This window comes from Scyliorhinus canicula, chromosome 11 (assembly GCF_902713615.1).
Source record: "Scyliorhinus canicula chromosome 11, sScyCan1.1, whole genome shotgun sequence".
Lineage (NCBI taxonomy): Eukaryota > Metazoa > Chordata > Chondrichthyes > Carcharhiniformes > Scyliorhinidae > Scyliorhinus > Scyliorhinus canicula.
In genome coordinates, this window is record NC_052156.1 from 106,190,548 (window position 1) to 106,218,106 (window position 27,559).

Sequence of the window (27,559 nt, forward strand, 5' to 3'; positions counted from 1 at the left end):
GTCCTCCCCCCCCCCCACATTTTGTTTGACCCCTTACATTGTTGTTTGTTCCATAATGCTGCTGCGTGTTTCAAGGGATTGAGGTTCTTTTATTCTATGGTTGTGCCTTTAGTGTGACAAATTTTAGCAATTCACTTGAGCAAAGTTTGGTTTGTCCTAATATCCTTTTAGTTCACCCGTGACTTGACTGTTTAATTCAACCTCCGCTCTGACTGAACCATTTGAGTTTAACTGATCTTTAACTGGATGTTTTGATGAAGGTTTGCAACTCCACAACTGATAGGAAGCATGCTGATACTGCGTTGGAGAGATATGTGACGGACACAGTAATGAATATCATCAGTGGCTTCTTCAGCTCTCCGTTCTCCGATAACAGCACAAGTCTTCAAGTAAGTCACCTCTGTCTGTATACATTTTCATTTGGCTGGATTAGACATTCCTCAGCATTTGGGGCTGTCCACTGACCATCTCGGATTCACTGAGCATCTTGCATTTCTGAAATCGTTTTCCTCAATTTCTATATTAAGGGCACAGTTCATAGTCACAAAGCAAAATGGATAATCCATTCTAAATAGACATATATTATCCTAGATTATCATAGAATTTACAGTGCAGAAGGAGGCCATTCGGCCCATCGAGTCTGCACCGGCTCTTGGAAAGAGCACCCTACCCAAGGTCAACACCTCCACCCCATCCCCACAACCCAGTAACCCCACCCAACATTAAGGGCAATTTTGGACACTAAGGGCAATTTAGCATGGCCAATCCACCTAACCCGCACATCTTTGGACTGTGGGAGGAAACCCACGTACACACGGGGAGGATGTGCAGACTCCGCACAGACAGTGACCCAAGCCGGAATCGAACCTGGGACCCTGGAGCTGTGAAGCAATTGTGCTATCCACAATGCTACCATGCTGCCCTTAACATTGGGCAATGTTTGCATCACACATGTTTGCTTCATTAATTCTTGCCAGGTGGTCGTCGCTAACGAGGTTAATATTTATCAGCCATCTCTAAACCGAGGGGCTTGCTAGGCCGTTTCAGGTTGTAGTTAAGAGTCAACCATATAGGGACTGTGACTGGAGTGTAGGCCAGACCGGGTAATGAGAGCAGATTTCCATTCCTAAAGGACCTTTGTGACCCAGCTCGTTTTTTTCGACAACCCGACCACATCATGATCACTTTTCCCTTTAAAAGATTTCCAGCTTTTAACTAAATTCAAATTCACAAGCTGGCAAGATGGGGTTTGAACTTTCATTCTCTGGGATTTGCCCCTCAAGTCGCTGTTGCATCTCTTGCCAATCAGTTTATATCTGGTTCTTCATCCTTCCATTGATGGGAGCAGTTTCTCCCTATTGATCTTAGCCAGACCCCCTCAGGATTTTGAACACCTCTTCAATTTCCTCTTAATCTTTTCTTCTCCAATAAGAATTGTCCCAGCTTCTCCAATTTATCGACACAACAGATTCTCCTCATCCCTGGAACCATTCTCATGAATCTTTACTGCACTCTTTCTAATGCCTTCATATCCTTCCTACATTGTGGTGCCCAGAATTGGATGCAATACCCCAGTTAAGGCCAGAGTTTTAATCAAATTTATCCTAATTTCCTTGCTCCTGTATCCTATGCCCTTCTCAATAAAACCAGTGTACTGAGTGCCTTGTTAACTGTTCTCGCTTTGGATTTTCAGGCGGCTTTCAACAAAGTCCCACATAAGGGGCGAAATTCTCCGACCCTGCGCCGCCCGGAGCCGCCGAAAATCCCGCCCCCGCCGTGGCAGAAATTCTCCGCCACCCGGGAATTGGTGGGGGCGAGAAACACCTCCCGCTGATCGGCGAGCCCCCTGCGACGATTCTCCGGCCCACGATGGGCCGAAGACCCGCCGCTGGGAGGCCTCTCCCACCGCCGTGGTTTGAACCACCTCTGGTGGCGGCGGGATCGGCGGCGCGAGTGGGCCCCCGGGGTCCTGGGGGGCGCGGGGCGATCGGACCCCGGGGGGTGCCCCCACGGTGGCCAGGCCCGCGATCGGGGCCCACCGATTGGCGGGCGGGCCAGTGCCGTGGGGGCACTCTTTTTCTTCCGCCACGGCCTCCACGGTGGCGGAGGCGGAAGAGAATCCCCCAGCGCGCATGCGCCGGTGGTGATGTCAGCGGCAGCTGACGCACCGGCGCATGCACGAACCTGCGAAGGCCTTTCGGCCAGCCCCGGCGGTGGGCATCAAAGGTCGCTGGAGCCGGTTTGGGCGCCAGTCGGTGTGGTGCCAACCGCTCCGGCGCGGGCCTAGCCCCTCAATGTGTGGGCTTGGCCCCTAAAGGTGCGGAGAATTCTGCACCTTTGGGGAGGCCCGACGCCGGAGTGGTTGGCGCCACCCCGCTACGCAGGGACCCCCCGCCCCGCCGGGTAGGGGAGAATCCCGGCCCAGAGATTAGTGTGTAAAAGTAAAGCGCACGGGATTAGGGGTAGTCTATTGAGATGGATAATAAAATTGGTTGGTAGACAGGAAATAAAGTTGGGAATGAACGGGTCATTTTTCAAATAACAGGAATGGCTAGTGGCGTACCGCAGGAATTGATGCTGGACCCTAGGTATTCACGAAGTGTATTATATATATATATTTATATATTGATTTAGATGAGGGAACCAAACATGATTTTTCCAAAGTTGGGTGGGGGGGTGAGCTGTGAGGAGGATGCAGAGACCTTTCATTTCGATTTAGACAAGTTGAGTGAGTGGGCAAGTGAATGGCAGATGCAGTATATATTTGGATAAATGTAACGTTATCCACTTTGGTAGCAAAATTGGGAAGGCAGATTATTATCTGAATAGCCATAAATTAGGAGAGGAGAATGTGCAATGAGACCTGAGTGTCCTTGTACACCAGTCACTGAAAGTAAGCATGCAGGTACAGCAGGCGGTAAAGAAGGCAAATGGTATGTTGGCCTTCATAGCGAGAGGATTTGAGTGCGGGGGCAGGGGTGTATTGCTGCAATTATACAGGGCCTTGGTGAGGCCACACCTGGAATATTGTGTGCATTTTGGTCTCCTTATCTGAAGTAGGATGTTTTCGTAATAGTCTGAGTGCAGCGAAGGTTTACCAAATTGATTCCTGGGATGGCAGGACTGACGCACAAGGAAAGTTTGAGTCGGTTAGGGTTATATTCGCTGGAGTTTGGAAGAATTACGGTGGATCTCATAGAAACCTATAAAATTCTAACCGGACTGGACAGGGTAGATGCAAGAAGGGTGTTCCCAATGGTGGGTGTGTCCAGACCCAGGGGCCACAATCTGAGGATACGGGGGAGACCATTTAGGACAGAGATGAGGAGAAATTTCTTCACCCAGAGAGTGGTCGGCCTGTTGAATTCTCTACCACAGAAAGCAGTTGAGGCCAAAACATTGTATGTTTTCAAGAAGCTGTTAGGTATAGCACTTGGGGAGAAGGGGATCAAAGGATATGGGGGGAAGGCGGGAACCGGTTACTGAGTTGGATAATCAGCCATGATCATAATAAATGGCAGAGCAGATAGAAGGGCCAAGTGGCCTCCTCCTGCTCCTATTTTCTATGTTTCCATATTTCTGTGTTTCTATGTTTCAATGATTTGTGCACATATACACCCTCTGCTCCTGCACCTCTGTTAGAATTGTAACCTTTACTTTATTCTGTCACTCCACATTTTTCCAACCAAAATGAATCACTTCAAACATCCCTGCATCAAATTTAAACTGCCACTTTTCCACCCTTTCCACTAACCTATGTCCTTTTGAACTTCTACATTATCCTCCTCGCAGTTCATAATTCTTCCTGGCAGGGCGGCACGATTGCACAGTGGTTAGCACTGCTGCATCACAATACCAGCCCATGTCTGCGTGGGTTAGCACTGCGTGCTCCAGGTTCCTCCCACTGTGCAGGTTAGATGGATTGGCCATCCTACGTTGTCCTTTAGTGTCCAAAGATGCACAGGTTAGATGGGCCGGTACAGACTTAATGGGCTGAACGGCTTCCTTATGCAAGTAGAAATTCTGTAGTTCTATGGTTCCCAAGTTTTGTATCATCTCTAGGTTATTAATATGTATCAAGAAAAACAAGGGTCCTAACGCCAACCTCTGGGAAACCCCACTGTATACATTCCTCCAGCCCAAAAAACAACCATTCTACATTACTCTTAGTCTTATTGAATTCTTTGAGGAGGTGACCAAGCATGTGGATGAAGGTAAAGCAGTGGATGTAGTGTACATGGATTTTAGTAAGGCATTTGATAAGGTTCCCCATGGCAGGCTTATGCAGAAAGTAAGGAGGCATGGGATAGTGGGAAATTTGGCCAGTTGGATAACAAACTGGCTAACCAATAGAAGTCAGAGAGTGGTGGTGGATGGCAAATATTCAGCCTGGAGTCCAGTTACCAGTGGCGTACCGCTGGGATCAGTTCTGGGTCCTCTGCTGTTTGTGATTTTCATTAATGACTTGGATGAGGGAGTTGAAGGGTGGGTCAGTAAATTTGCAGATGATACGAAGATTGGTGGAGTTGTGGATAGTGAGGAGGGCTGTCGTCGGCTGCAAAGAGACATAGATAGGCTGCAGAGCTGGGCTGAGAAGTGGCAGATGGAGTTTAACCCTGAAAAGTGTGAGGTTGTCCGTTTTGGAAGGACAAATATGAATGCGGAATGCAGGGTTAACGGTAGGGTTCTTGGCAATGTGGTGGAGCAGAGAGATCTTGGGGTCTATGTTCATATATCTTTGAAGATTGCCACTCAAGTGGATAGAGCTGTGAAGAAGGCCTATGGTGTGCTAGCCTTCATTAGCAGAGGGATTGAATTTAAGAGCCGTGAGGTGATGATGCAGCTGTACAAAACCTTGGTAAGGCCACATTTGGAGTATTGTGTGCAGTTCTGGTCGCCTCATTTTAGGAAGGATGTGGAAGCTTTGGAAAAGGTGCACAGGAGATTTACCAGAATGTTGCCTGGAGTGGAGAGTTGGTCTTACGAGGAAAGGTTGAGGGTGCTAGGCCTTTTCTCATTAGAACGGAGAAGGATGAGGGGCGACTTGATAGAGGTTTATAAGATGATCAGGGGAATAGATAGAGTAGACAATCAGAGACTTTTCCCCGGGTGGAACAAACCATTACAAGAGGACATAAATTTAAAGGGAATGGTGGAAGATATAGGGGGGATGTCAGAGATAGGTTCTTTACCCAGAGAGTAGTGGGGGCATGGAATGCACTGCCTGTGGAAGTAGTTGAGTCGGAAACATTAGGGACCTTCAAGCGGCTATTGGATAGGTACATGGATTATGGTAGATGATGGAGTGTAGATTAATTTGTTCTTAAGGGCAGCACGGTAGCATTGTGGACAGCACAATTGCTTCACAGCTCCAGGGTCCCAGGTTCGATTCTGGCTTGGGTCACTGTCTGTGCGGAGTCAGCACATCCTCCCCGTGTGTGCGTGGGTTTCCTCCGGGTGCTCCGGTTTCCTCCTACAGTCCAAAGATGAGTAAGGTTAGGTGGATTGGCCATGATAAATTGCCCTTAGTGTCCAAAATTGCCCTTAGTGTTGGGTTGGGTTATGGGGATTGGGTGGAGGTGTTGACCTTGAATAGGGTGCTCTTTCCAAGAGCTGGTGCAGACTCGATGGGCCGAATGGCCTTCTGCACTGTAAATTCCATGATAATCTATGATTAATCTAGGACAAAGGTTCGGCACAACATCGTGGGCCGAAGGGCCTGTTCTGTGCTGTTTTTCTATGTTCTATGTATTACTCAACTTACAAACCTGGTGACTGTAATTATTGGGTGGCCAAGGGCCAAAGATTTTGGGAATTTTCACAAGAATTATTGGTTAATTCACTTGTGTCGGGACTCCTGGGCCGAGAATTGACCGTGTACTAGCCCAGGTTGGCGTAACATCATTCACACCAGCATAGAGACCACTGCGACTGAACCACCAGTGCTGGCACAATGGCCAAATAGCCCGCATTCACTCCATCAATTCCAGAATTCTAAGCTACAAGATACAGTCTTCAAGAATGCACCTTGATTAAATAGTTGTGACTAAGCCCTACCTAATCATTTGGCTGTTGTATTTGCATACGACAAATGTTTAATCCTTGTTTTATCCTTGTGGGATAAAACAGGATGGGTGATTGTGCCCAGCGTTTGCCTGGCCACCCAAAGGATATGTTAAACCAGGTATTCCTAGTGATAGGAAGCAAAGCAGCATTAATATTTGTGGAAATTATGTTGCTGTTTGAATATTTATGCCCATTTATCCTCACCGTTTAACTTTGTGCATTACAAAATCCTTGGCTGGCAAGGGACATCCTGCTGTTTATGTTAAGTATACGTCATCACAGCCTCCTGATCTGTGTTTGAGTGGGCAAGTTAGATCCTGTTTGATCAGAGCTTGGCATGTCTTCTAGATCAGCACAGAATCGGTTTGGTGTCTTTAGAACCATTAAAAATAACATATAGAGATCTGGGCCGCATCTCCAACTTCAAAATCAATTTAACCCCTGTTCAAAATTACACCCAAATTCACTGCCTCAGGTCTGCAATAGAGCTACTTATCAGAGGAATATACCAAGTATTATTCAGGAAAATGTTTACAATGTTTTTTTCCCACATTTCTTCATGTCTGCAGACACACCAGCCAATATTTATTCAATTGCTGCAGTCTGCCTTTAGAATTTACAACTGCACTTGGCCAAACCCATCGCAGAAGTCATCAGTGGAGTCCTGTATTAAGACCTTGGCCGAAGTTGGTAAGTTAGCATCTCGAGAAAAGTTGGCTGTTTGTTTTTGCAATCTATCTGATTTGACAGAGGGCTCCTTTCAGGTATGGAATTAGAGGTGGACCCACTCGGAGAGGCATTGGGGGGTAGGGCGTGGGTGGGCTGGGATTCTGTGGAGCGTGGTTACACTTGATTATTGTCCCAAGGAGCTGACCCGCAAACCAGCCGGATGACACAAATGATGGAAGTTTCCCCATGTCTGATGGTATTCCAGGTGGGACTGAGGGAATTTCCGCCTAACCTTTGGGTGTGGAGCCAGAGCACAGAACCCGTCAAACCAGCTCCAAGCTGGAGCTTCTGTCTCGAGAGTATTCAGGATGGTCGACACAGAATTATTTTGTAAAGTCTCACCAGATGACTTGTCAGGCAACGTGAGCTGTTGGGTGGTCAGGTTGAAACATGTTGTTAAGGCAGAGTGGAAAGTGTCTTCTTCTCCATCCAGCTTGCTAGCAGCGCCACCATGTTCCTGAAAGAGAGAATTGTTTTCCTTTTCCATTGTTCACTTTCCTCACATTGGCATCGGAATTTATCAATATGGATTTGGGCGGCACGTTGACACAGTGGTTAGCACTGCTGCATCACAGCGCCAGGGCCCCGGGTTCAATTCCCGGCCTCGTGTGACTGTTTGTTTGGAGTTTGCACATTCTCCCCATGTCTGCGTGGGTTTCCTTCAGGTGCTCTGGTTTCCTCCCACAGTCCAAAGCTGTGCCGGTTAGGTAGGGTTAAGGGGATAGAGTGGGGGAGTGGGCCTCGGTATGGTGTTCTTTCAGTGGGTCAGTGCAGACTCAATGGGCTGAAAGGCCTTCTGCACTGTAGGGATTGACGGTTCTATGATTCTGTGCTTCTGCAAAACATTCACTGTCAAACTTTAAGAAGCAAGAGTTTGCATTTCTTCAGCATCTTTCACAACCTCAGAATAATCTAGAGCATTTCACATCCAATTAAAATATTTTGTTGTGTAATCACTGGGGTAATGTGGGAAATGTGGCGGTTAGTGTTTGTATAGTCAGCTCCCACAGACATCTGTGAAATAAGTGATTGCACCATCTGTTGACTGAGCAGAAAATATCAGTCAGAACTCCAGGGAATCTCCCTTTTTCTTCTCGGGATCTTCTCTGTCCACCTTCACATAAACAAGATACCACTTCTGACCATGCAACACTCCTTTAGTAACGCACTGGGGCATCAGCCAAGATGGCGCAGTCAAGTGTCCAGAGTGGGGACTTCTGGTGGAGGCTATGAAGTGAGTGGTTGCACATTTGGTGGCTCCCGCTCAAGGTGGAACTTCTTGATCCTTTCCCACCCGATTTAGGGGGTGTTTGGTGGGTCCATGAGTACTGAAGAAATGCAGTAGTCCTATCGGTGGGATCCTTTTAATGGCTTACTAGACAGGAAATGCAAGAGGCAGCAGGTTGAGTGAAAGATTATTTGAGGTGCAACACAGGAAATGGTGACGAAGAGTGCAGGAGCTTTGTTGCCCACCCAGTGATCTACTGAGTACCTTGTGGACTTTGTGAAAGCCAAGTTTCAGCAGCAGAGGCAGAAGATCTGGCAAATGTGGTAGAACCGTTTAGTGCGGCTATTGAGAGAGTGGAGCTGAGGCAATTGGTGCAGGGTCTGGAGCTCCAGAAGATGGAGGAGTCGATTGGCGGACATGAGGATCTGCCTGGCCTCGCTGGAGGTGGAGATGGTGCCCATGGCGGATAGCCATAAGAGGTTGAGGGAGAAGGTGGATGACGTCGAACCGTTCCAAGAGGCAGAATCTCTGGATCATGGGGCTGCCTGAGAGGATCAAGGGAACGCAGGCCGCAAAATATGTGGCCAGTATGTTGGAGAAGTTGGTGGGAGGGGGGGGTTACTGACCCGCCAAGAGCACTGGTGGGTGCAGCTGCATCGTTTTCTTGACAGGGCGAAGATATTGAAGTGGGCAAAGCAAACAAAAAAGTGCACCTGGGAAGGAAACGTGCTGAGGATCTATCAGAACCTGGGCGCAGAGTTGGCCAAGCGGCAGGCTGCTTATAATCGGATCAAGGCTGCCCTCTACAAGCAAGGGGTGAAGTTTGGGATGTTGTATCCTCCTCGTCTGTCGGCCACACACCAGAATCGTTTGACAGGCCTTGAGGAGGGGGGAGAATTTATGAGACACCATGGACTGGGAGGCGTGTAAGGAGACTGAACTTTGGAGGTGCTAAAGTGGGGAATGTGGGTTTACACGACTGGGAGATTGGTGTATTTAATGAATATGGGTGCGGAGTGGATGAGTGTTTGTTTTTTTGGTTTTTACTGGTTTGGAGGATTTGTGGGTGAAGAGCAGTTGTGGGGAAGGGGGTAGACAGAAGGCTCAAGTGGGGGCCACCATTCTAGCAGGTTGACTAATTAAACTGGGGGGTCGACCTGGGAGACGTGGGGATGGGTGGTTGGGCTTTCTTTGTCTTTGTTTATGGGGGGAGGAGCGAGAGGGTAAGCGAGGCGTGAATCTGGGGAGGTGGCTAAAGGGGGGCTTTGGCTGATCGGCGAGGGGGTGGGCGGAGAGCAGGGAGCCCCCTGACCCGGTTGATTACGTGGAACGTATCGGTCAAAATGTTGTGCGTTGTCGCACATTTTAAAAGAATAATTTCGCCATTCGAGGGGTGGAGGAGGGGTTCACCTTGAGGTGGAAGCTGTTTATCAACTTCTTTAAGAAGCAAAAGGTCAAATTTGCCCTGAGAGGATCAATACAAGGGTTCTATAAACGATGGCAGCCTTTTCTGGACTTCCTGGCTCAGAGATAGGTAACTGGGTCAATAGCAGCAGCAACCCGGGGGGGGGGGGGGGGGGGGGGGGGGGGGGTGGGTGCATTATTGTAGTGTTTATTCTGTAACTTTATAGTGTGTTAATTTGCATTGTTGTTAAAATGCTGGGTTGTTCATGGGGATAGGGCGAATGTATATGATTGTTAATATTATTGTTATTTTCGGTATTTTACGAAGGTGCGTCAATGTTGTATAAAATCAAAATTTTTCAATAAAAATTATTTTAAAAAAAAAACTTCTTTAAGAAGCATTGAGTCGTCGGGAGGGTGGGGGAGTATGTTTGCTCCTTGTTCAGGGGAGTGTGTTAAGTTGGAAAAGAGAGATGGGTACTGGGGTGGCAGCGGGATGAGTGGGTGCTGTTGTTGGGGGGTGGACTGTTTCTGGGGGTGGGGGGGGTGCAGGGTTCAGGGGGGTTTGTTGCCTGTTGCTGCAGTTGGCCGTTGTATTTTTGTGATAAAGTATATATTTAAAATGCTTTCACTAAAATGTTTTTCAAAACAGTTGTCCAGAGTGGGAGTTCAAACACACACCGAGGTGAGAGCTCTATCTCTGAATCCTGAGGGAAAATCATGAAATGAAAGCAATATTTTGATGTTTAATTACAGCTAAAGGACGGGCGATAGCGATCCCGGTGGATTTAGACAGCCAGGTGAACACTCTGTTTATGAAGACCCACTCCAGCATGGTACAGAGGGCAGCAATAGGCTGGCGAATGTCTGCCCGCGGTGCACCACGTTATAAAGATGCAGCCGGTGGACTAACCATGGACTACAGGAATATTATAGAGAAGCTGCAGGTAAAACTCATCTGTTCAAATAGACAATCGAAAGTTACGTTGGAGGTTTAGAAGTTTAACCCTACATTCAAATGAGTATTAAAAAAAAGTAATTCTTGGATTTGGGCTTCCCTGACTGGTCCAGCATTTGTTGCCCTTCCCTAATTGCTCTTCAGAAGGTGGTGACCCGCCTTCTTGAACCGCTGCAGTCCATGTGGTGTAGGAGCACCCACAGTGCTGCTAGGGAGGAAGTTCCAGGATTTTGACCCAGTGATAGTGAATGAACAGTGATCATAGAATCCCTACAGTGCAGGAGGAGGCCATTTGGCCCATCAAGTCTGCACCGACCCTCCATAACAGCACCCAAACCCACTCCCCACTCCACCTAAACCTTGGATACTAAGGGGCAAATTTAGCGGCTGCTCGGAGAATCGCCGCTCGCCGTTTGCAAAAGACGAGCGCTGATTCTCCGGCCCGGACGGGCCGAGCAGCCGCCCCAACAAGACAGGTTCCCGCCGGCACCGTCCACACCTGGTCGCTGCCGGCGGGAACTGCGCGGGAACGCTGGGGGCGTGGCCTGTGGGGACGGAGGGGGGTTCCTGCACCGGGGGGGGCCTCCGATGGGATCTGGCCCGCGATCAGGGCCCACCGATCGGCAGGCCGACCTCTCTAAAAGAGGACCTCCTTTCCTCCACAGCCCCGCAAGATCCATCCGCCTTCTTCTTGCGAGGCAGCCTCGGGGAGGACGGCAACCGCGCATGTGCGGGTGACTTCACTTACGCGACGCCGGCCGCGTCATTTACGCGGTGCCGCTTTTTAGGCGCCGCCAAGGCCCAGCGCGCGTAAAATACGTGACGCCGCTCCTAGCCCCCCGGGGGCAGGAGAATAGGGGGCTGGGAGCGGGCTCCGACGCCGGAAGGACTTTGTCTCCATTTTGGAGAATTGCGCCCCTCATCCTTGGACACTAAGGGGCAATTGATATATTTCCAAGTGATATATTTCCAAGTCAAGTGGGTTTGGAGGGGAGCTTCCAGGTGGTGGTGTTCCCAGGCATTTGCTGCCCTTGTCCTTCTGGATGATGAAGTACCAGGACTTGTAAGGTGCTGTCAAAAATACTTGGCAAGTTGGTGCACTGCATCCTGTAGGTGGTTTTTGAAAGTATATTCAAAACATTTGCAGGGCTGTGGGGAAAGAGCAAGAGAGTGGGACTGTTGTGACTGCTCTTTCAAAGGTCAGGCAGAGGTAGAATAGGTTGAATAGCCTCCACCTCTGCTTCGATGATCTGCATTTTATGCGTAATAATGCATGTCATTGAGTCTCAGTTAGAGACCAGAAACATGACTTCCCGGTGAGTAGACATAGCCCGGCTTGCAAGTGTATAGAACACAAGTTCCACACCTCCAAAGTTGAGTCTGAGCAGGACTTTGTTGAGAAGATTTAGTGAAAGGGTAGGTCAGTCCCATTCTGCTCATCGTCACGATCCATTAGCCACTGCCTGAATATGGCCTGTTGCCAGGACAGATGCAGGCATGACTGTGATGCCACTGGTCATCTAGTCTGCTCCTATTCATTATGTATGTCTCCCAATGAGCAATCGAAAAAACCTCACGGGATGCGAACCTGGGTTGCACCCATAAAACAGTCGTCGTTGTCTTTGGCGATCACTCGATAATGAGTATGATTGTCCACCTAAGAAACTCCGTTTTGCAGGTCACGGGTTCTGTGGATCCTTGCATGGCTAACGAGTCCAATCGTAGAGTCGCATCTCCAACCTCACACTTGACCGGTGTTTCCAGGAGGTGGGATCAATCCTTGGACTCTAGACTACTGGTATTCCTTTCTCTTACCGTTGGGTGTCCTCAAAGAATTGTGTCCCTTCAATCCGGAGGTTCCCCCAAGTAGATCTCTTCTGAGTAAGATTCTCCCAGGCGTTGATGTCGATGTTGCATATGAATCACTATTGCTAGGACAGAAGAAAGGATAGGAACAGTATAAACACTGAGCTAATACGGCTAATAAAAGAGTTATAGGGAAGGGGGTGGGGGTGAGTCATTGGTGCCTCTGGCACTGCTGGAGCTGAGGGAGTTGTGTATTGGTGTGCGCCCAAACATGGCGGAAAGAATTTATCCGAAACTCTCGTGGTAATTACGAGCAATCACCGGGTGGGAAGGTGTGCGCCATTTTAGCATGTTTTCGTGGCCTTATCCCTTCTTCTCTAGTGGGGCTTTTCGAGGTATAACATTAAGTCCAATGATTGTATTGTTGTCCTGCTGCTCTCCTGTTCCCCTCTGGATTCATGTATGTTGAGTCGTTGCTTTTTCTTGCGGTGCTGGACCGTTCCTGTGGTTTTGTTGGATTGTTTAAAATCTAAAACTTCAAATGAATATAATTTTTGTAAAAAGAGTCATCGGAAAATGTTATAAATGCAGTGTGCAGCGTGTCCCGAGAGTTTTAATTGCTAGTGTTTTGATTTATATGTACAGACATGGATGAATTCTTTATATTTCTCGGACAGCTGTAGTAATTTAAATATTATAAACTGGAAGAGAATTCATAGCACAACAGAAGAAATGGGAGCAAGAGTGGACCATCAGGCCCCCTATCATTCAATACGATTTGGGCTATTCTTCTGCCTCAACTGCACTTTCTCACCCGCTCCCCTTATCCTTCGATTCCCTGAGCGATATGAAGACACCGTGAACTACATTAGCTGAGGGTCAACGTTCAGGCACTGTCACTCAGTGATGAACACCTGTGAAGAGGACACAAGGAGACTACAAAGGGACACTGATGGGTTAAGTGAGTGGGCAAAAAATTGGCAGATGGAGTATAATGTGGGTAAATGTGAAATTGTCCATTTTGACAGGAAGAATAAAAAAAAGAAGCATATTATCTAAATGCTGAGAGATTGCAAGCTCTGAGGTACAGAGGGATCTGGGTGTCCTAGTGCATGAATCGCAAGGTACAGAAAGTAATTAGGAAAGCTAATAGAATGTTGTCATTTATTGTGAGGGGAATTGATTACAAAAGTAGGGAGGTTATGCTTCAGTTGTACAGGGCGTTGGTGTGACCACATCTGGAGTATTGTGTACAGTATTGGTCTCCTTATTGAAGGAGGGATGTAAATGCATTAGAAACAGTTCAGAGAAGATTTACTAGAATGCCCAGAATGGACAAGTGTCCTATGAGGAAAGGTTGGGCAGGTTATGTTTGTATCCACTAGAGTTCAGAAGACTTGATTGAAACCTTTAAAATCCTGAGGGGTATTGACAGGGTGGATGTAGAGAGGGTGCTTCCTCTTGTTGGAGAATCCTTTAATTGTCTTGCATTAGGCTCTCAGTGAGCCATGTGTGGGTGGGGTAGCCCTGCCAGTACCCGATCCTGCCTCGCAAATATAGCTTGATGGCAGGATGAGGCCGTGGAACCGATGGGCCGGTTGGCAGGGCTGCTTTTAACTCTTGGCTGCCACTGATCCCAGTCCCAGCAATGGCAAAAAGACTGGAGGCTTGGTTTGATGTACATCTTGCCCAGTAGCATAAAGCATTGTCAATACTGGAAGGTGAACCACTTATTCACATGGCAATGAAGCCATTGTCGTTTATCAGTAATTTACCAACTTCTCAAACCAGATTTTACACTTCTCCACTGTATGACTGACGAGGTAGATTTTAATACTCATGTTTAACATTGGCCTCATTCTCTGGGATAAGTTAAATGGTGAGTACTTTCACAATTCCCTAAAGTGCCCGATCAGCAGTTGACAATGTATTGAGGTTGCTGAGTCGCCTAACATTCCGCTGCATTAACTTTCAGGATATAGTGGCCACCCTGGAACAGCAATTCCAGCCCATGGTGCATGCTGAGTTTTCTCTGCTGGTGGATGTCCTCCATAGCCCAGAACTGCTTTTCCCTGATGGAAGCGATGCTCAACTTGGATGTGAAAGTGGGGCTTTCATGAGCAAGTAAGTAGTGGACCCAGAAGTGGGGTATGTGGAGATTGGGGGGGGGTTATAATTATTCCATTGAACGTGACCTGATCTTGGTTCTCCGTCATCTGTTCTGTTTTTATACCATACCCACACTGACACACACAGTGTTATACTAAATTCACCAGGGGCTTTGTATGACATATTGCTGTCATATTTACGGAATTACAACTCACATTTTTGTTTCATTAATTTGAAGCACAGCTTCACATGATTCACAATTATGTATTTCTGAAAAAAAGAGACATCTGAAAGCTTTATGTCTTATGTACTTCATGAAGCGTTTACTAGGTGTGCCCAGAACTTGCTGCCTACATTTCACGTCTTGCCAAGTCTTGTTCACATATTCCCCATGGCCTCCCCATGCCAATGACCTATGATGTATCCCAGTCCACCCATAGAGACTCGAGTTTAGAACATGTGAGTTAGAAGCTGGAGTAGGCTACCCATCCTCTTTGATCTAGAATAGAATAGAATTCTTACAGTGCACAGTTCGATCCAACGGGTCCGCACCAACCCTCTGAAAGAGCACCCTACGTAGGCTAACTCCCCCCGCCCTATCCCCGTAACCCCCACCTAACCTGTACATCTTTGTAATGTGGGAGGAAACCAGAGCACCCGGAGGAAACTCACAGAGACACAGGGAGAACGTGCAAACTCCACGTAGACAGTCACCCAAGGGCGGAATTGAACCCGGGTCCCTGGCGCTGTGAGGTAGCAGTGCTAACCGCTGTGCCACCCCCATGTATGTACATTTCCCGCACCCTTTTTTAACCTCTCTCCAGCAGTTACAATTCTGCAGTAATATTTGTCCCCCTTTGGTATCAAGCCTTCCGCATGTTTCCTCCACGATCAGGGATCTTCCTCCGGCCGTCAATTTTAATTCAATGAAGATAACCATTGGTTCTGACTATTTGCCCACAAGCTTGTCTTGTAGCACTGGTGCAGACCAATTTCACCTTCATTCACACTTAACATATCTTTAAATTCACCAGGGACTTTGTATGACGTAACATTGTCATATTTACGGAATTACATCTCACATTTTGTTTCCGTTAATTTGAAGCACAGCTTCACATGATTCAAGGCTACAATGTATTTCTGAAAAAAGAGACATCTCAAAGCTTTATGTCTTCGTGAAGCATTTACTGGGTGCAGTGAAACCTGACATATAATGAGGTGGATCATCATTGAACCTCCCACCTTTTTATTCCTTCAGAAACACGATAAAAATGATCTCGACTTGACATGTCTGCAGCTTTTTTCTTTCGAAACACAATGCGAGCACGTGGGATTTTTAACAATTCTTGTTGCTCGTGTGTGTCAGAGATTTCTGGGAGAAGGCAGTATTGATGTAGTATTAATTTAACCGCAGATTGATTAATCATTCGAAAAAGCTGATGGATAAAGAAGAGAAACTCTGTAATAAAATTCTTCAAACGCTGAGGGAAATGCTCAACAGGAAGGACGATTTTGGAGAAAAGGTGAGCTCAAATCTTACTGCAGGTCCAGTTAAAGTAGCAGTGAGCATCTCCACCACTAGTGGTCACTGTTCGTCACGGAACTGAGGTTGCCAGTCTATATGAAGCTGTGAGTGCATGGTTTCCTGAGGCAGTCTATCCACCTATTGACAACTGATTGTAACAAGACTGTTCCAACAAGATTTTTTTACGGGATGTGGGCTTCGCTGGCTAGGCCAGCATGTATTGCCCATTCCCAGTTGCCCTCGAGAAGGTGGTGGTGAGATGCCTTCTTGAACAGCTGCAGTCCCTCAGGTGTAGGTGCATCCGCAGTGCTTTTGGGGAGGGAGTTCAAGGGTTTTGACTCTGACAGTAGCAGTGACTGATATATTTCCAAGCCAGGATGGTGAGTGACCAGGTGGTGGTTCTTTATGCATGTCCTACTTGGCCTCTGCCTGCAAGAAGTAGAATACTTGCTGTTTGAGGTCATTGTGCAAATGGTTAGCCCCCACTGGGATACAAACCACTCTCCACAGATGGGTAAGGGGAGAATGAACAAACCAAACCAGCAGAAGACAACCAATAAGCTCCATACAGCAGGGTCTCTCGACATAGATAAGACCCCTCATTCCTCTCCTGGTAGCCCCACCCCAACCTTGTCCGAGGGACCTGGTTAAACTGTTTATAGCGAGAGGATTTGAGCGCAGGAGCAAGGCTGTCTTGCTGCAATTATATAGGGCCTCAGTGAGACCACACCTGGAACATTGCGTGCAGTTTTGGTCTCCTTATCTGAGGAAAGATGTTCTTGGTATTGAGTGAGTGCAGTGAAGGTTTACCGAGCTGATTCCTGGGATATCAGGACTGTAATATGAGGATAGACTGAGCCGGTTAGGATTGTATTCACTGGTGCTTAGAAGAATGAAGGGGGATCTCCTAGAAACCTATAAAATTCTAACAGGACTAGACAGGGTAGATGCAGGAAGGATGTTCCCGTTGGTGGGGGAGTCAGAACCAAGGGTCACAGTCTAAGGAAAGATCACTTGGGACTGAGATGAGGAGAAATTTCTTCATCCAGAGAGTGGTGAGCCTGTGGAATTCACTACCACTGAAAGCAGTTGAGACCAAAACATTGACTAAGGGATTCTCCGTTGGCGGGATCCTCCGCTTCTCCGGCAGCTCACCCATGCCTGCGGATTTCCCGATGGCGTGGGGCTGTCACAATGGGAAACTCCTTTGGCCGGCTATCGGAACGAAGGATCTCACTGCCGGTGGGGAGCGCCACACCGATGAACAGAGCTGGCGGGATGGGGAATCCCGTCCTGTATGTTTTCAAAAAGGTGTTAGATATATCTCTTGGGGGTATGGGGGGGGGGGGGGGGGGGGGGGAAGAGAACGGGAATAGGTTACCGAGTTGGATGATCTGCCATGAGCATAATGAATGTGCGACAGGCTCGAAGGGCTCAATGGTCTATTCCTGCTCATATTTTCTATGTTTCTATGTAATGTCCTTTAGGGAAGGAAATCTGCCGTCCTTAGCTGATCTACCCTACATGTGACTCCAGATCCACAGCACTGTGGCTGACGCTTAAATGTTCTCTGAAATGACCCCTACGTTCAAGGGCAACTAGGGATGGGCAACAAATGCTGGCCTTGTTCACGATGCCCACAACCCAAGAAAGAATAAAGGAAAAAGGCATTAGTCTTCAACATGGCATCTATTTCATCTTCGCAGTCGGCACCTGGAGTTGATTAACTGGGGATAGACAGTGGGTGGATTGTACTGTCCCAAGTAGAAACTCTAACAAAGCAGACATTTCTCAATGATTTCACCGGACATTCAAGCGGCTCCGTTAGTCAGTACTCTGTACATCACCTTGTGTGACTGCAGTGTGCAACTGCTTTGCCTTTTTAACGCATTGAATTAATTGAGACTTGACCTAGTGATGACTGTTCCTTCAGGAATACCCAGCGAAGGTTAACCAGACTCATTGAATATTTTATTTGAAACCCCCGTGCATCAGCCAAAAGTGTGTCGGGGTAATTGTGGCCGTCGTACGGTGCTGGTAGGGTGGGGGGGGGGGGGTGCAGTTTTGGTTGGATTGGGGATGGAGATTCTGACAGTAATTGTAGGAAGATTAAATGCAATATTACTTCAGATTTGACCACTTACTTGGAGAATCCAGAGGTTTTTTATTCCCTGTAAAACATGGCTGGTGGGAGCGGATTTGATGGTGACTTTCAAAATGCAAATCCATACTTGAAAAGAAAAGTAAAGTCCAATGGGACAAGGAAGTGAGATAAAGAGCTAACACAGGCAGGATGGGTAGAATGGCCCCTTTCAGTGCGTGCTATCACATCCTATGATTCAATGCTGTTGTGGGACCTCCATGGGTCACATTCTCCATGTAAGATATGGCATTGCACCTTCCAAGCCTGCACAGAAAACAGGACACTCAGCTCAACCGAGCCAGTGTTTAGGATCCACATGAACTTCCTCCCATCCCACTTCATCTCACTCTTATCATCACACCATGTGACCTGGAAGTGCCGGCTTGATGGAGCTGATTCTTTTAGAGTAATTCACCCCAAATTGGCTAAATCAGCATTAAATGTCAAGTGAAAAATTGCATCTGCGTGCTTTTTTGACCTGGTTTAGACGAACACTGTGCTGGCTACCAGCCATGCTACCTGATTGAGTTAATTATCATTGCAAATTTCCCTTTTGAAGGCTGGCAGAAAAGGGAATCCAGCAATGGTGTTTAATATTAAGTGATATACATTGATATAATACTAAATAAATGGTTAGTCACAGAACCGGAACCACAAACATTAAGGGGCAGAGGGAGGCCGTTCGGCCCTTCGAGTCTGCACTGGCTCTCTGCAGGAGCCTAGTTCCCATTCCCCTGTCTCGTCCCTCAATTTTGCGCATTCTTTCTTTTCAGATATCATTCCAATTCCCTTTTCAATACCTTGATTGAACCTGCTTCCATCACCCTCTCAGGAGCTTCCTTCCAGCCTCCAACTGCCCTCTGGGTGAAAACATTTTTCTTTGCATCACTTTTATTCAGTGGCAGTGGCAGAGTGGTATTGTCACTGGCCTAGTAATCCAGAGACCCAGGGCAGTGCTGTGGGGACCTGGGTTCAAATCCCACCAGGAAAGGTGGTGAAATTGGAATTTAGGGGCAGCACGGTAGCATGGTGGTTAGCATAAATGCTTCACAGCTCCAGGGTCCCAGGTTCGATTCCCGGCTGGGTCACTGTCTGTGCGGAGTCTGCACGTCCTCCCCGTGTGTGCGTGGGTTTCCTCCGGGTGCTCCGGTTTCCTCCCACAGTCCAAAGATGTGCGGGTTAGGTGGATTGGCCATGCTAAATTGCCCGTAGTGTCCTAAAAAAAAAGAAGTAAGGTTAAGGGGGGGGGATTGTTGGGTGACGGGTATAGGGTGGATACGTGGGTTTGAGTAGGGTGATCATTGCTCGGCACAAAATCGAGGGCCGAAGGGCCTGTTCTGTGCTGTACTGTGCTTTAAAAAAAAAAAAAAAAATTCCTTTTGCCCTTTTGTGTCCTCGAGTTCGTGATGCTCTTTTGCGTGGGAACGGTTTCTCACTGTTTACCCGGTCCGTGCTCCTCAGGATCTTGAATATCTCTATCAATATAATATCGCCTGGCTTATGCTGTAGCCAAAAATTAATGCAGCTCCCTGTTGGTATTTGGATTGCTGTGCAGAATGATTTTGACAATTTTTGTAAAAAATGCCTGGAATTTGGTAATCAATACTCCCAAAAACTGCAGGTTCTCTAAATGCTGGTACAGCCTTCGCAAATACTTTGTTCCAAATAGAATATACGTTTTATATTTCACTTCCAGGGAAAAAATGGAGCTTGTATTTTAACAAACAGTACTGTAGACAGTTTTAGGGCCATGAGGGGCTGCTGTGAGTCTCTGAAGGTTCTGTGAATAATGCTCTGTTTACGAGCGTGGTTTGCAGGGGTTTTGTTTGAAGTACAAACTTGGAGATATTTATGGAGTTAATGGTTTGTTTTAATGAAGCCTCTGTAACACCCAGACTTTCCTGTTAAAAAGTTCCAACTAACAGCCTGCTCGTTGTTTCTGTTAAGTTGGTGACAAAGACTCTTTCTGGACAATCTGAGTCATTTTGGTTTGTTGTAAGCTTTTTGGACTTTGTTTTTTTTTTGTTTATCGGTTCTCCTGAGCCCTCGTGAGTCACTGGCTGAGTGTTTTATCGGGGCGGTTCTTCTCCAAGTTTGATTCTGGCAGAAGCACAGCAGCATGTGACTGTACATGTGAATGCTGTGTGCAGCACAGGGTTGGGAGGCGTGATTGGAGGAGATTCCAGCTGCCAGGGACACGAGGTGACTGAGAGTACAAACTCCTTCTGCCTGCGACAGCATGTAATGCCTGCTGTCTGCTGCACTGGAAGCACATCACATGCTGTAACAGTGCTTCAGGCTACGGAGTGCAACAGAATTGATCATTGCATATGAGGTCTCGTTGAATAAGAAAGAGAGGCTCGTTTTCCTCTAGCACCTTTCGCAAGCTCGGGACTTTCCAATGAGCATCAGAGCTAACCAATCTTTTTTTTTTAAAGTCTGGTCACAGTTACAACGCAGGAAACATATGGCAGCCATTTTGTGCCGAGTATGATCCCACCCACAGCAATGTGGGAATGACCAGGCAATCTGTTTGGTGTATGTTGGTCGAGTAATTGAACTTTGGCCAGTACACTGTGGAGAACAACCCAGTTCCTCTTACAGAAATGCTGGAGAATCTTTTACATTGATTGGAGAGGGCAAATGGGGTCTGGGTTTAACATTTGAATTCATGACATGCAGCTGGGTCTGACCCTTCTACTTTCTTCCACTGTTCAACTAGGTCTCTTGGTTTTTCTTACAGCAAAGCTGTGTTCTCTGTTTGCTCCTCCATTGTGTTTACTTTTCTGTTATTCAGTCAAACAAACAATAATTCTGAAGGTTATTGTCTCACCATCATTGCCCTTCCATCAAAGGGCATCACCTTGCATAAAGACTTGAAACTGGATATTAGGAGAATTCATATCCACTGGCGTGTTTCTGGTGGGGTTGAGGGTGTGAGGGCGTGGCGTGCAAAATATGTCTGGTGGTCAGTTCACCACCACCTCTCCCACCCAGACCCAATCCCCATGGGAGGGTAAGGTGTTCACTGGCCTAATGAGGCCCTTAATTTGCCCTCATTGGGTTTGTAAGGGCCTAGGTCTGCCTTTGCCATCATAATAAACTGGTAGGCCAGAGTGGACAGGCTTCCTCTTCACCAAACCTAGTGAAAGGGTGGGTGGGAAAGGGTTTATCTACTTGGGAGGGGGCGGGGGGGAATACCCTGTGTGCATCGGGGACCCCCCCCCCCCGGACCATGCTCCCTAGACTCGCCTCTCTCTCTCGTGCCCATAGCCCCTTCATCCTGGGGATTCCTTATAGTCCCAGGAGCACCCACGCCTCGGCTCTCGTGCTGCTAGGACTGCAAGAGCTGCTGCCAGTCAGATAGGTCAGCACCTTTCAAGGGCAGGACCTCCTTTGACTGAGGGGCAGGAGTCGACATTTCAGCTTGTTAAGCCAGCCCCTTAAGGCATGATATCCCTTTTTGAAAGTTGGTTGGTTTCCGACAGACTTTCCTTTTGGGGAAGAAGGGGCCAGTGACGGGCAGTACGCACCCCTGTAAAATTCAACTCCTGTTTTCCGATCCTTTTAGATGCTTGAGCAATCTGAAATATTGGGCTGTGGGTAATAGATGTGGGCTTTAACACAGCCTTGTAGTTGAGTGTCAGCTGTTTTGTCTGAGTGGGTAACTGTCCCACTGCTGAGCCTGAATGTAGTAGGTTCAAGTCCTGCTCCAGGAACTTGAGCACGCAATCCAGGCTGGCCAGTACAGTCGGAGTGGATGCCAAAGATCCTACTGCAGGACCTGAAGAAAAACAGGGGTGTGTGGGTTCACATGCAGCCCTCAATCAACACTACTAAAATTGATTGTAGGCCCGATTGCTGAACACATTTGGTGCACAAACTGTGAGCTGTATTCCCTCACGGTGTCTACTACCAATGTAAGGTGGCCACCAACACTCATCTGCGCAAGTGCACTTGATGTCATTGGCCAGACGTGGGCAGCAAACGCAGCCCGGTCAAAAATATTGGAAAGTAAAACCAAAATTTCTGTAGTTATTGTTAACTAAACAATGTATTTTTCAGATTGCGCAAGAGAAAACAGTAGTTTATATTTTACTTTATATTCACAAACATAGAACATTACAGCGCAGTACAGGCCCTTCGGCCCACGATGTTGCGCCGTCCTGTGAAACCCCTCTAAAGTCCCTCTACACTATTCCCTTATCGTCCATATGCCTATCCAATGACCATTTGAATGCGTTTAGTGTTGGCGAGTCCACGACTGTTGCAGGAAGGGCATTCCACGCCCTTACTACTCTCTAAGTAAAGAACCTACCTCTGATATCTGTCCTATATCTATCTCCCCTCAATTTAAAGCTATGTCCCCTCGTGCTGGACATCATCATCCGAGGAAAAAGGCTCTCACTGTCCACCCTATCTAATCCTCTGATCATCTTGTATGCCTCAATTAAGTCACCTCTTAACCTTCTTCTCTCTAACGAAAACAGCCTCAAGTCCTTCAGCCTTTCCTCATATAATCTTCCCTCCATACCAGGCAACATTCTTGTAAATCTCCTCTGTACCCTTTCCAATGCTTCCACATCCTTCCTATAATGTGGCGACCAGAACTGCACACAATACTCCAAATGCGGCCGCACCAGAGTTTTGTACAACTGCAACATGACCTCATGACTCGGAAACTCAATTCCTCTACCAATAAAAGCTAACACACCGTACTCCTTCTTAACAACCCTCTCAACCTGGGTGGCAACTTTCAGGGATCTATGCACATGGACACCGAGATCTCTCTGCTCGTCCACACTACCAAGAATCTTACCATTAGCCCAGTTCTCTGCCTTTCTGTTATTCCTTCCAAAATGAATCACCTCACACTTTTCTGCATTAAACTCCATTTGCCACCTGTCAGCCTAGCTCTGCAGCTTAGCTATGTCCCTCTGTAACTTGTAACATCCTTCTGCACTTTCCACAACTCCACCGACTTTAGTGTCATCTGCAAATTTACTCACCCATCCTTCTATGCCCTCCTCCAGGTCATTTATAAAAATGACAAACAACTGCCCCAAAACAGATCCTTGTGGCACACCACTAGTAACTGGACACCAGTCAGAGCATTTCCCATCAACCACCACTCTTTGTCTTCTATCAGCTAGCCAATTTCTGATCCAAACTGCTAAATCACCCTGAATCCCATGCCTCTGTATTTTCTGCAATAGCTGACTGTGGGGAACCTTATCAAACGCTTTACTGAAATCCATATACACCACATCAACTGCTTTACCCTCATCCACCTGTTTGGTCACCTTCTCGAAGAACTCAGAGGTTTGTGAGGCACAACCTACCCTTCACAAAACCATGTTGACTATCTCTAATCAAATTATTCCTTTCCAGATGATTATACATCCTATCTCTTATAAACCTTTCCAAGACTTTTCCCACAACAGAAGTAAGGCTCACTGGCCTATAGTTACCGGGGTTATCTCTACTCCCCTTCTTGTACAAGGGGACAACATTTGCTATCCTCCAGTCCTCTGGCACTATTCCTGTAGACGAAGGGCAGCACGGTGGCCTAGTGGTTAGCACAACCGCCTCACGGCGCTGAGGTCCCAGGTTCGATCCCGGCTCTGGGTCATTGTCCGTGTGGAGTTTGCATATTCTCCCCGTGTCTGCGTGGGTTTTGCCCCCACAACCCAAAAATGTGCAGAGTAGGTGGATTGGCCACGCTAAATTGCCCCTTAATTGGAAAAAATAATTGGGTAATCTAAATTTATTAAAAAAAAAAAAATTCCTGTAGACGAAGATGACTTAAAGATCAAAGCCAATGGCTCAGCAATCTCCTCCCTAGCTTCCCAGAGAATCCTAGGATAAATCCCATCTGGCCCAGGGCACTTATCTATTTTCACACTTTCCAGAATCGCTAACACCTCCTCCTTATGAACCTCAAGCCCTTCTAGTCTAGTAGCCTGTATCTCAGTATTCTCCTCGACAACTTTGTCTTTTCCTGTGTGAATACTGACGAAAAATACTCATTTAGCACCTCTCCTATCTCCTCGGACTCTACGCACAACTTCCCACTACTGTCCTTGACTGGCCCTACTCTTACCTTAGTCATTCTTTTATTCCTGACATACCTATAGAAAGCTTTAGGGTTATCCTTGATCCTAACTGCCAAAGACTTCTCATGTCCTCGCTTGGCTCTTCTTAGCTCTCTCTTTAGAGCCTTCCTAGCTAACTTGTAACTCTCAAGCGACCCAACTGAACCATCACGTCTCATCTTCACATAAGCCTCCTTCTTCCTCTTGACAAGTGATTCAACTGCTTTAGTAACCCATGGTTCCCTCACTCGACCACTTCCTCCCTGCCTAACAGGTACATACTTATCAAGGACACGCAGTAGCTGTTCCTTGAACATACTCCACATTTCCATTGTGTCCATCCCCTGCAGTTTTCCTCTCCAGGCGATGCATCCTAAGTCTTGCCTCATCGCATCATAATTGACTTTCCCCCAGCAATAGCTCTTGCCCTGCGGTTTATACCTATCCCTTTCCATCGCTAAAGTAAACGTAATCGAATTGTGGTCACTATCACCAAAATGCTCACCTACCTCCAAATCTAACACCTGTCCTGGTTCATTACCCAGTACCAAATCCAATATGGCCTCGCCTCTTGTTGGCCTATCTACATACTGCATCAGGAAACCCTCCTGCACACATTGGACAAAAACGGATCCATCTAAAGTACTCGAACTATAGTGTTTCCAGTCAATATTTGGAAAGTTAAAGTCCCCCATAACAACTACCCTGTTATTTTCGCTCCTATACAGAATCATCTTTGCAATCCTTTCCTCTACATCTCTGGAACTTTTCGGAGGCCTATAGAAAAGCCCTAACAGGGTGACCTCTCCTTTCCTGTTTCTTAACTCAGCCCATACTACCTCAGTATTCGAGTCCTCATCAAATGTCCACTCAGCCACCGTGATACTGTCCTTGACTAACAATGCCACCCCTCCCCCTCTCTTACTACCTTCCCTGAACTTACTGAAATATCTAAACCCCGGCACCTGCAACAACCATTCCTCGCCCTGCTCTATCCATGTCTCCGAAATGGCCACAACATCGAAGTCCCAGGTACTAACCCATGCCGCAAGCTCACCCACCTTATTCCGGATGCTCCTGGCATTGAAGTAGACGCACTTTAGACCACCTTCCTTCCTGCCGGTACACTCCCGAAGAGCATTAGCAAACCTCCCCCCGAGGATATTAGTACCCCTCTGGTCCAGGTGTAGACCATCCCGTTTGTAGAGGTTCCACCTACCCCAGAATGAGCCCCAATTGTCCAGGAATCTGAAACCCTCCCTCCTGCACCATCCCTGCAGCCACGTGTTCAACTGCTCTCTCTCCCTATTCCTTGACTCGCTAGCACGTGGCATGGGTAACAACCCAGAGATAATAACTCTGTTTGTTCTAGCTCTAAGTTTCCACCCTAGCTCCCTGAATTCCTGCCTTACATCCCTATCCCTTTTCCTACCTATGTTGTTGGTACCTATGTGGACCACGACTTGGGGCTGCTCCCCCTCCCCCTTAAGGATCCCGAAAACACGATCTGAGACATCGCGGACCCTGGCACCTGGGAGGCAACACACCAACCGCGAGTCTCTCTCGCTCGCACAGAATCTCCTATCTATCCCCCTAACTATGGAGTCTCCAATGACTAATGTTCTACTCTTTTCCCCCCTTCCCTTCTGAGCAACAGGGACAGACTCTGTGCCAGAGACCTGTACCCCATGGCTGACCCCTGGTAAGTCGTCCCCCCCCCCCCAACAGTATCCAAAGCGGTATACCTGTTACTAAGGGGAACGACCACAGGGGATCCCTGTACTGACTGCTTACCCCCACCCCCTCTCACCGTCACCCATCTATCTTTATTCTTTGGCATAACTACCTTCCTGAAGCTTCTATCTATGACCCCCTCTGCCTCCCGAATGATCCGAAGTTCATCCAGCTCCAGTTCCAGTTCCCTAACATGGTTTTTGAGGAGCTGGAGTTGGGTGCACTTCCCACAGATGAAATCAGCAGGGACACTGACGACGTCCCTCACCTCAAACATTCTGCAGGAGGAGCATTGTACTGCCTTCCCTGCCATCCCCTCTAGATTTAAAAGAAAGGAAGAGCTTACCTGATATTCCCTCCCTGTTCCCGCTGAAAGGTAAGCAAATTTAAAGGGACTCACTCACGTTCATGACAGGCCCCTGCTCCCGCTTCCCAACGACCGTGGGTTTTTTTTTGGTTAGAGGAGGAGGTAGGGGGGGAAACACTGAGGAAGTGTTTCAGGTTTAACTGTCACTTGACAACAGCCCCTCCACAAACCACCTTCAAATTAGGCTGACCGCACTGCACGTATGCAAATTTCCCCGGAACAGCCAATCAGTAGCTCTGCTCTGCTGCCCTCTGCTGGATCAGAGGCACAGAGACAGTGCAGGGAAGAACAAAATGTTTCCGGTATTGATGAGTGAGTGAGCTGTCAGGGTTTCTGGTTCCAAGATCCACTCTCGAGGATTGCGAATTCAGGATTGTTAATTTCATTTTGTTCTTTGGTCTCTGTTCTCATTGCTCAGAGTTTGAATTTTGCTTTAAAAAAATAAATAAATTGGAATGTAAATGGAGAAGAATGAGTAGAGTCCCTGGGGCATGATTTAACGGGGGGGGGGGGGGGGGGAGAGTTCCTCTTTGGGCACGTTTAGTGGGATGTTTCTCGGGGGCTGCAGCGCTGAGAGCGACACCGCTAGCAAACGGGACTCTGGGTAATATTTGGTCGCAGTAAGGAACGCCCCATCGAGGCAACACTAACTTTCATTTTTAAATGCCACCCCGATCTCTCGAGCGCCCCACCATGGCCTCCAGAACCCCGCAAAGTGCCAACTTACCCGTCAGGCGGTTCTAAAGCCCCACGTGCACCTTGTTGCCAGCCAGATTCCCCACGTGATGACGGTGACTGTACTTCATAAACTGCAGGGAACACGGGACATCCTAACAGATATTATATAATTGCACTTTTCGTCTGTATATTAAACCCTCACGGTGTCAAGTTCTTTTTGATGAGGAAGGTTTCTGCTGTCAGCTCACAGCTCTCCCGATTGCAGTCCTTTACCTAATTTGACTTGGCTGCCCACCTAAAATATTATGTCTCCATGGTGATAGTTTAGCCCATTTACCTCCTACACAAATTAGCACTCAGAATGGCTAATCTCCCAACTCGTGCCTGTCCTGAAACAGGAGCCCTCCCAGCAGGATTGGTGCTCCCCAAACTGGTAGCAATAATACTTATTCCCCTCTCTCCATAATGCCTATCTGGCTGCAGAACGACAACTTTATGGATTGTTAATTGCCTAATGACAGGTGAGCATTGGTGTCAATTATGCAGGACCCCAGAAGCTTGGTACACTGTAGCAAGACACCGGCACTAACTGTTACTGTGCCTTACATCTCCACACAACTTTATTAACTAAAATCCAATGGAAGGTTGCATTCTGTGAATATTGCTGTTGGTTTACATCGGCATAACCCGAAACACAATAAAGCCCTTGTCTACCGT

The 27,559-nt window shown here is 47.5% G+C and overlaps 1 protein-coding gene across 2 annotated transcripts in view; it reads left to right on the top strand.

The window, feature by feature from the left end:
• LOC119973251 (inositol 1,4,5-trisphosphate receptor type 2-like) overlaps nt 1-27,559 on the top strand; it is a 169,581-nt gene that overhangs the window by 47,870 nt on the left and 94,152 nt on the right. For both annotated transcript variants that reach the window (XM_038810980.1, XM_038810981.1), the window contains exons 23-27: nt 261-389; nt 6,636-6,756; nt 10,184-10,374; nt 14,167-14,315; nt 15,715-15,823. In XM_038810980.1, the coding sequence (XP_038666908.1) occupies nt 261-389; nt 6,636-6,756; nt 10,184-10,374; nt 14,167-14,315; nt 15,715-15,823 (699 nt within the window). The remainder of the gene's footprint in view (nt 1-260; nt 390-6,635; nt 6,757-10,183; nt 10,375-14,166; nt 14,316-15,714; nt 15,824-27,559) is intronic.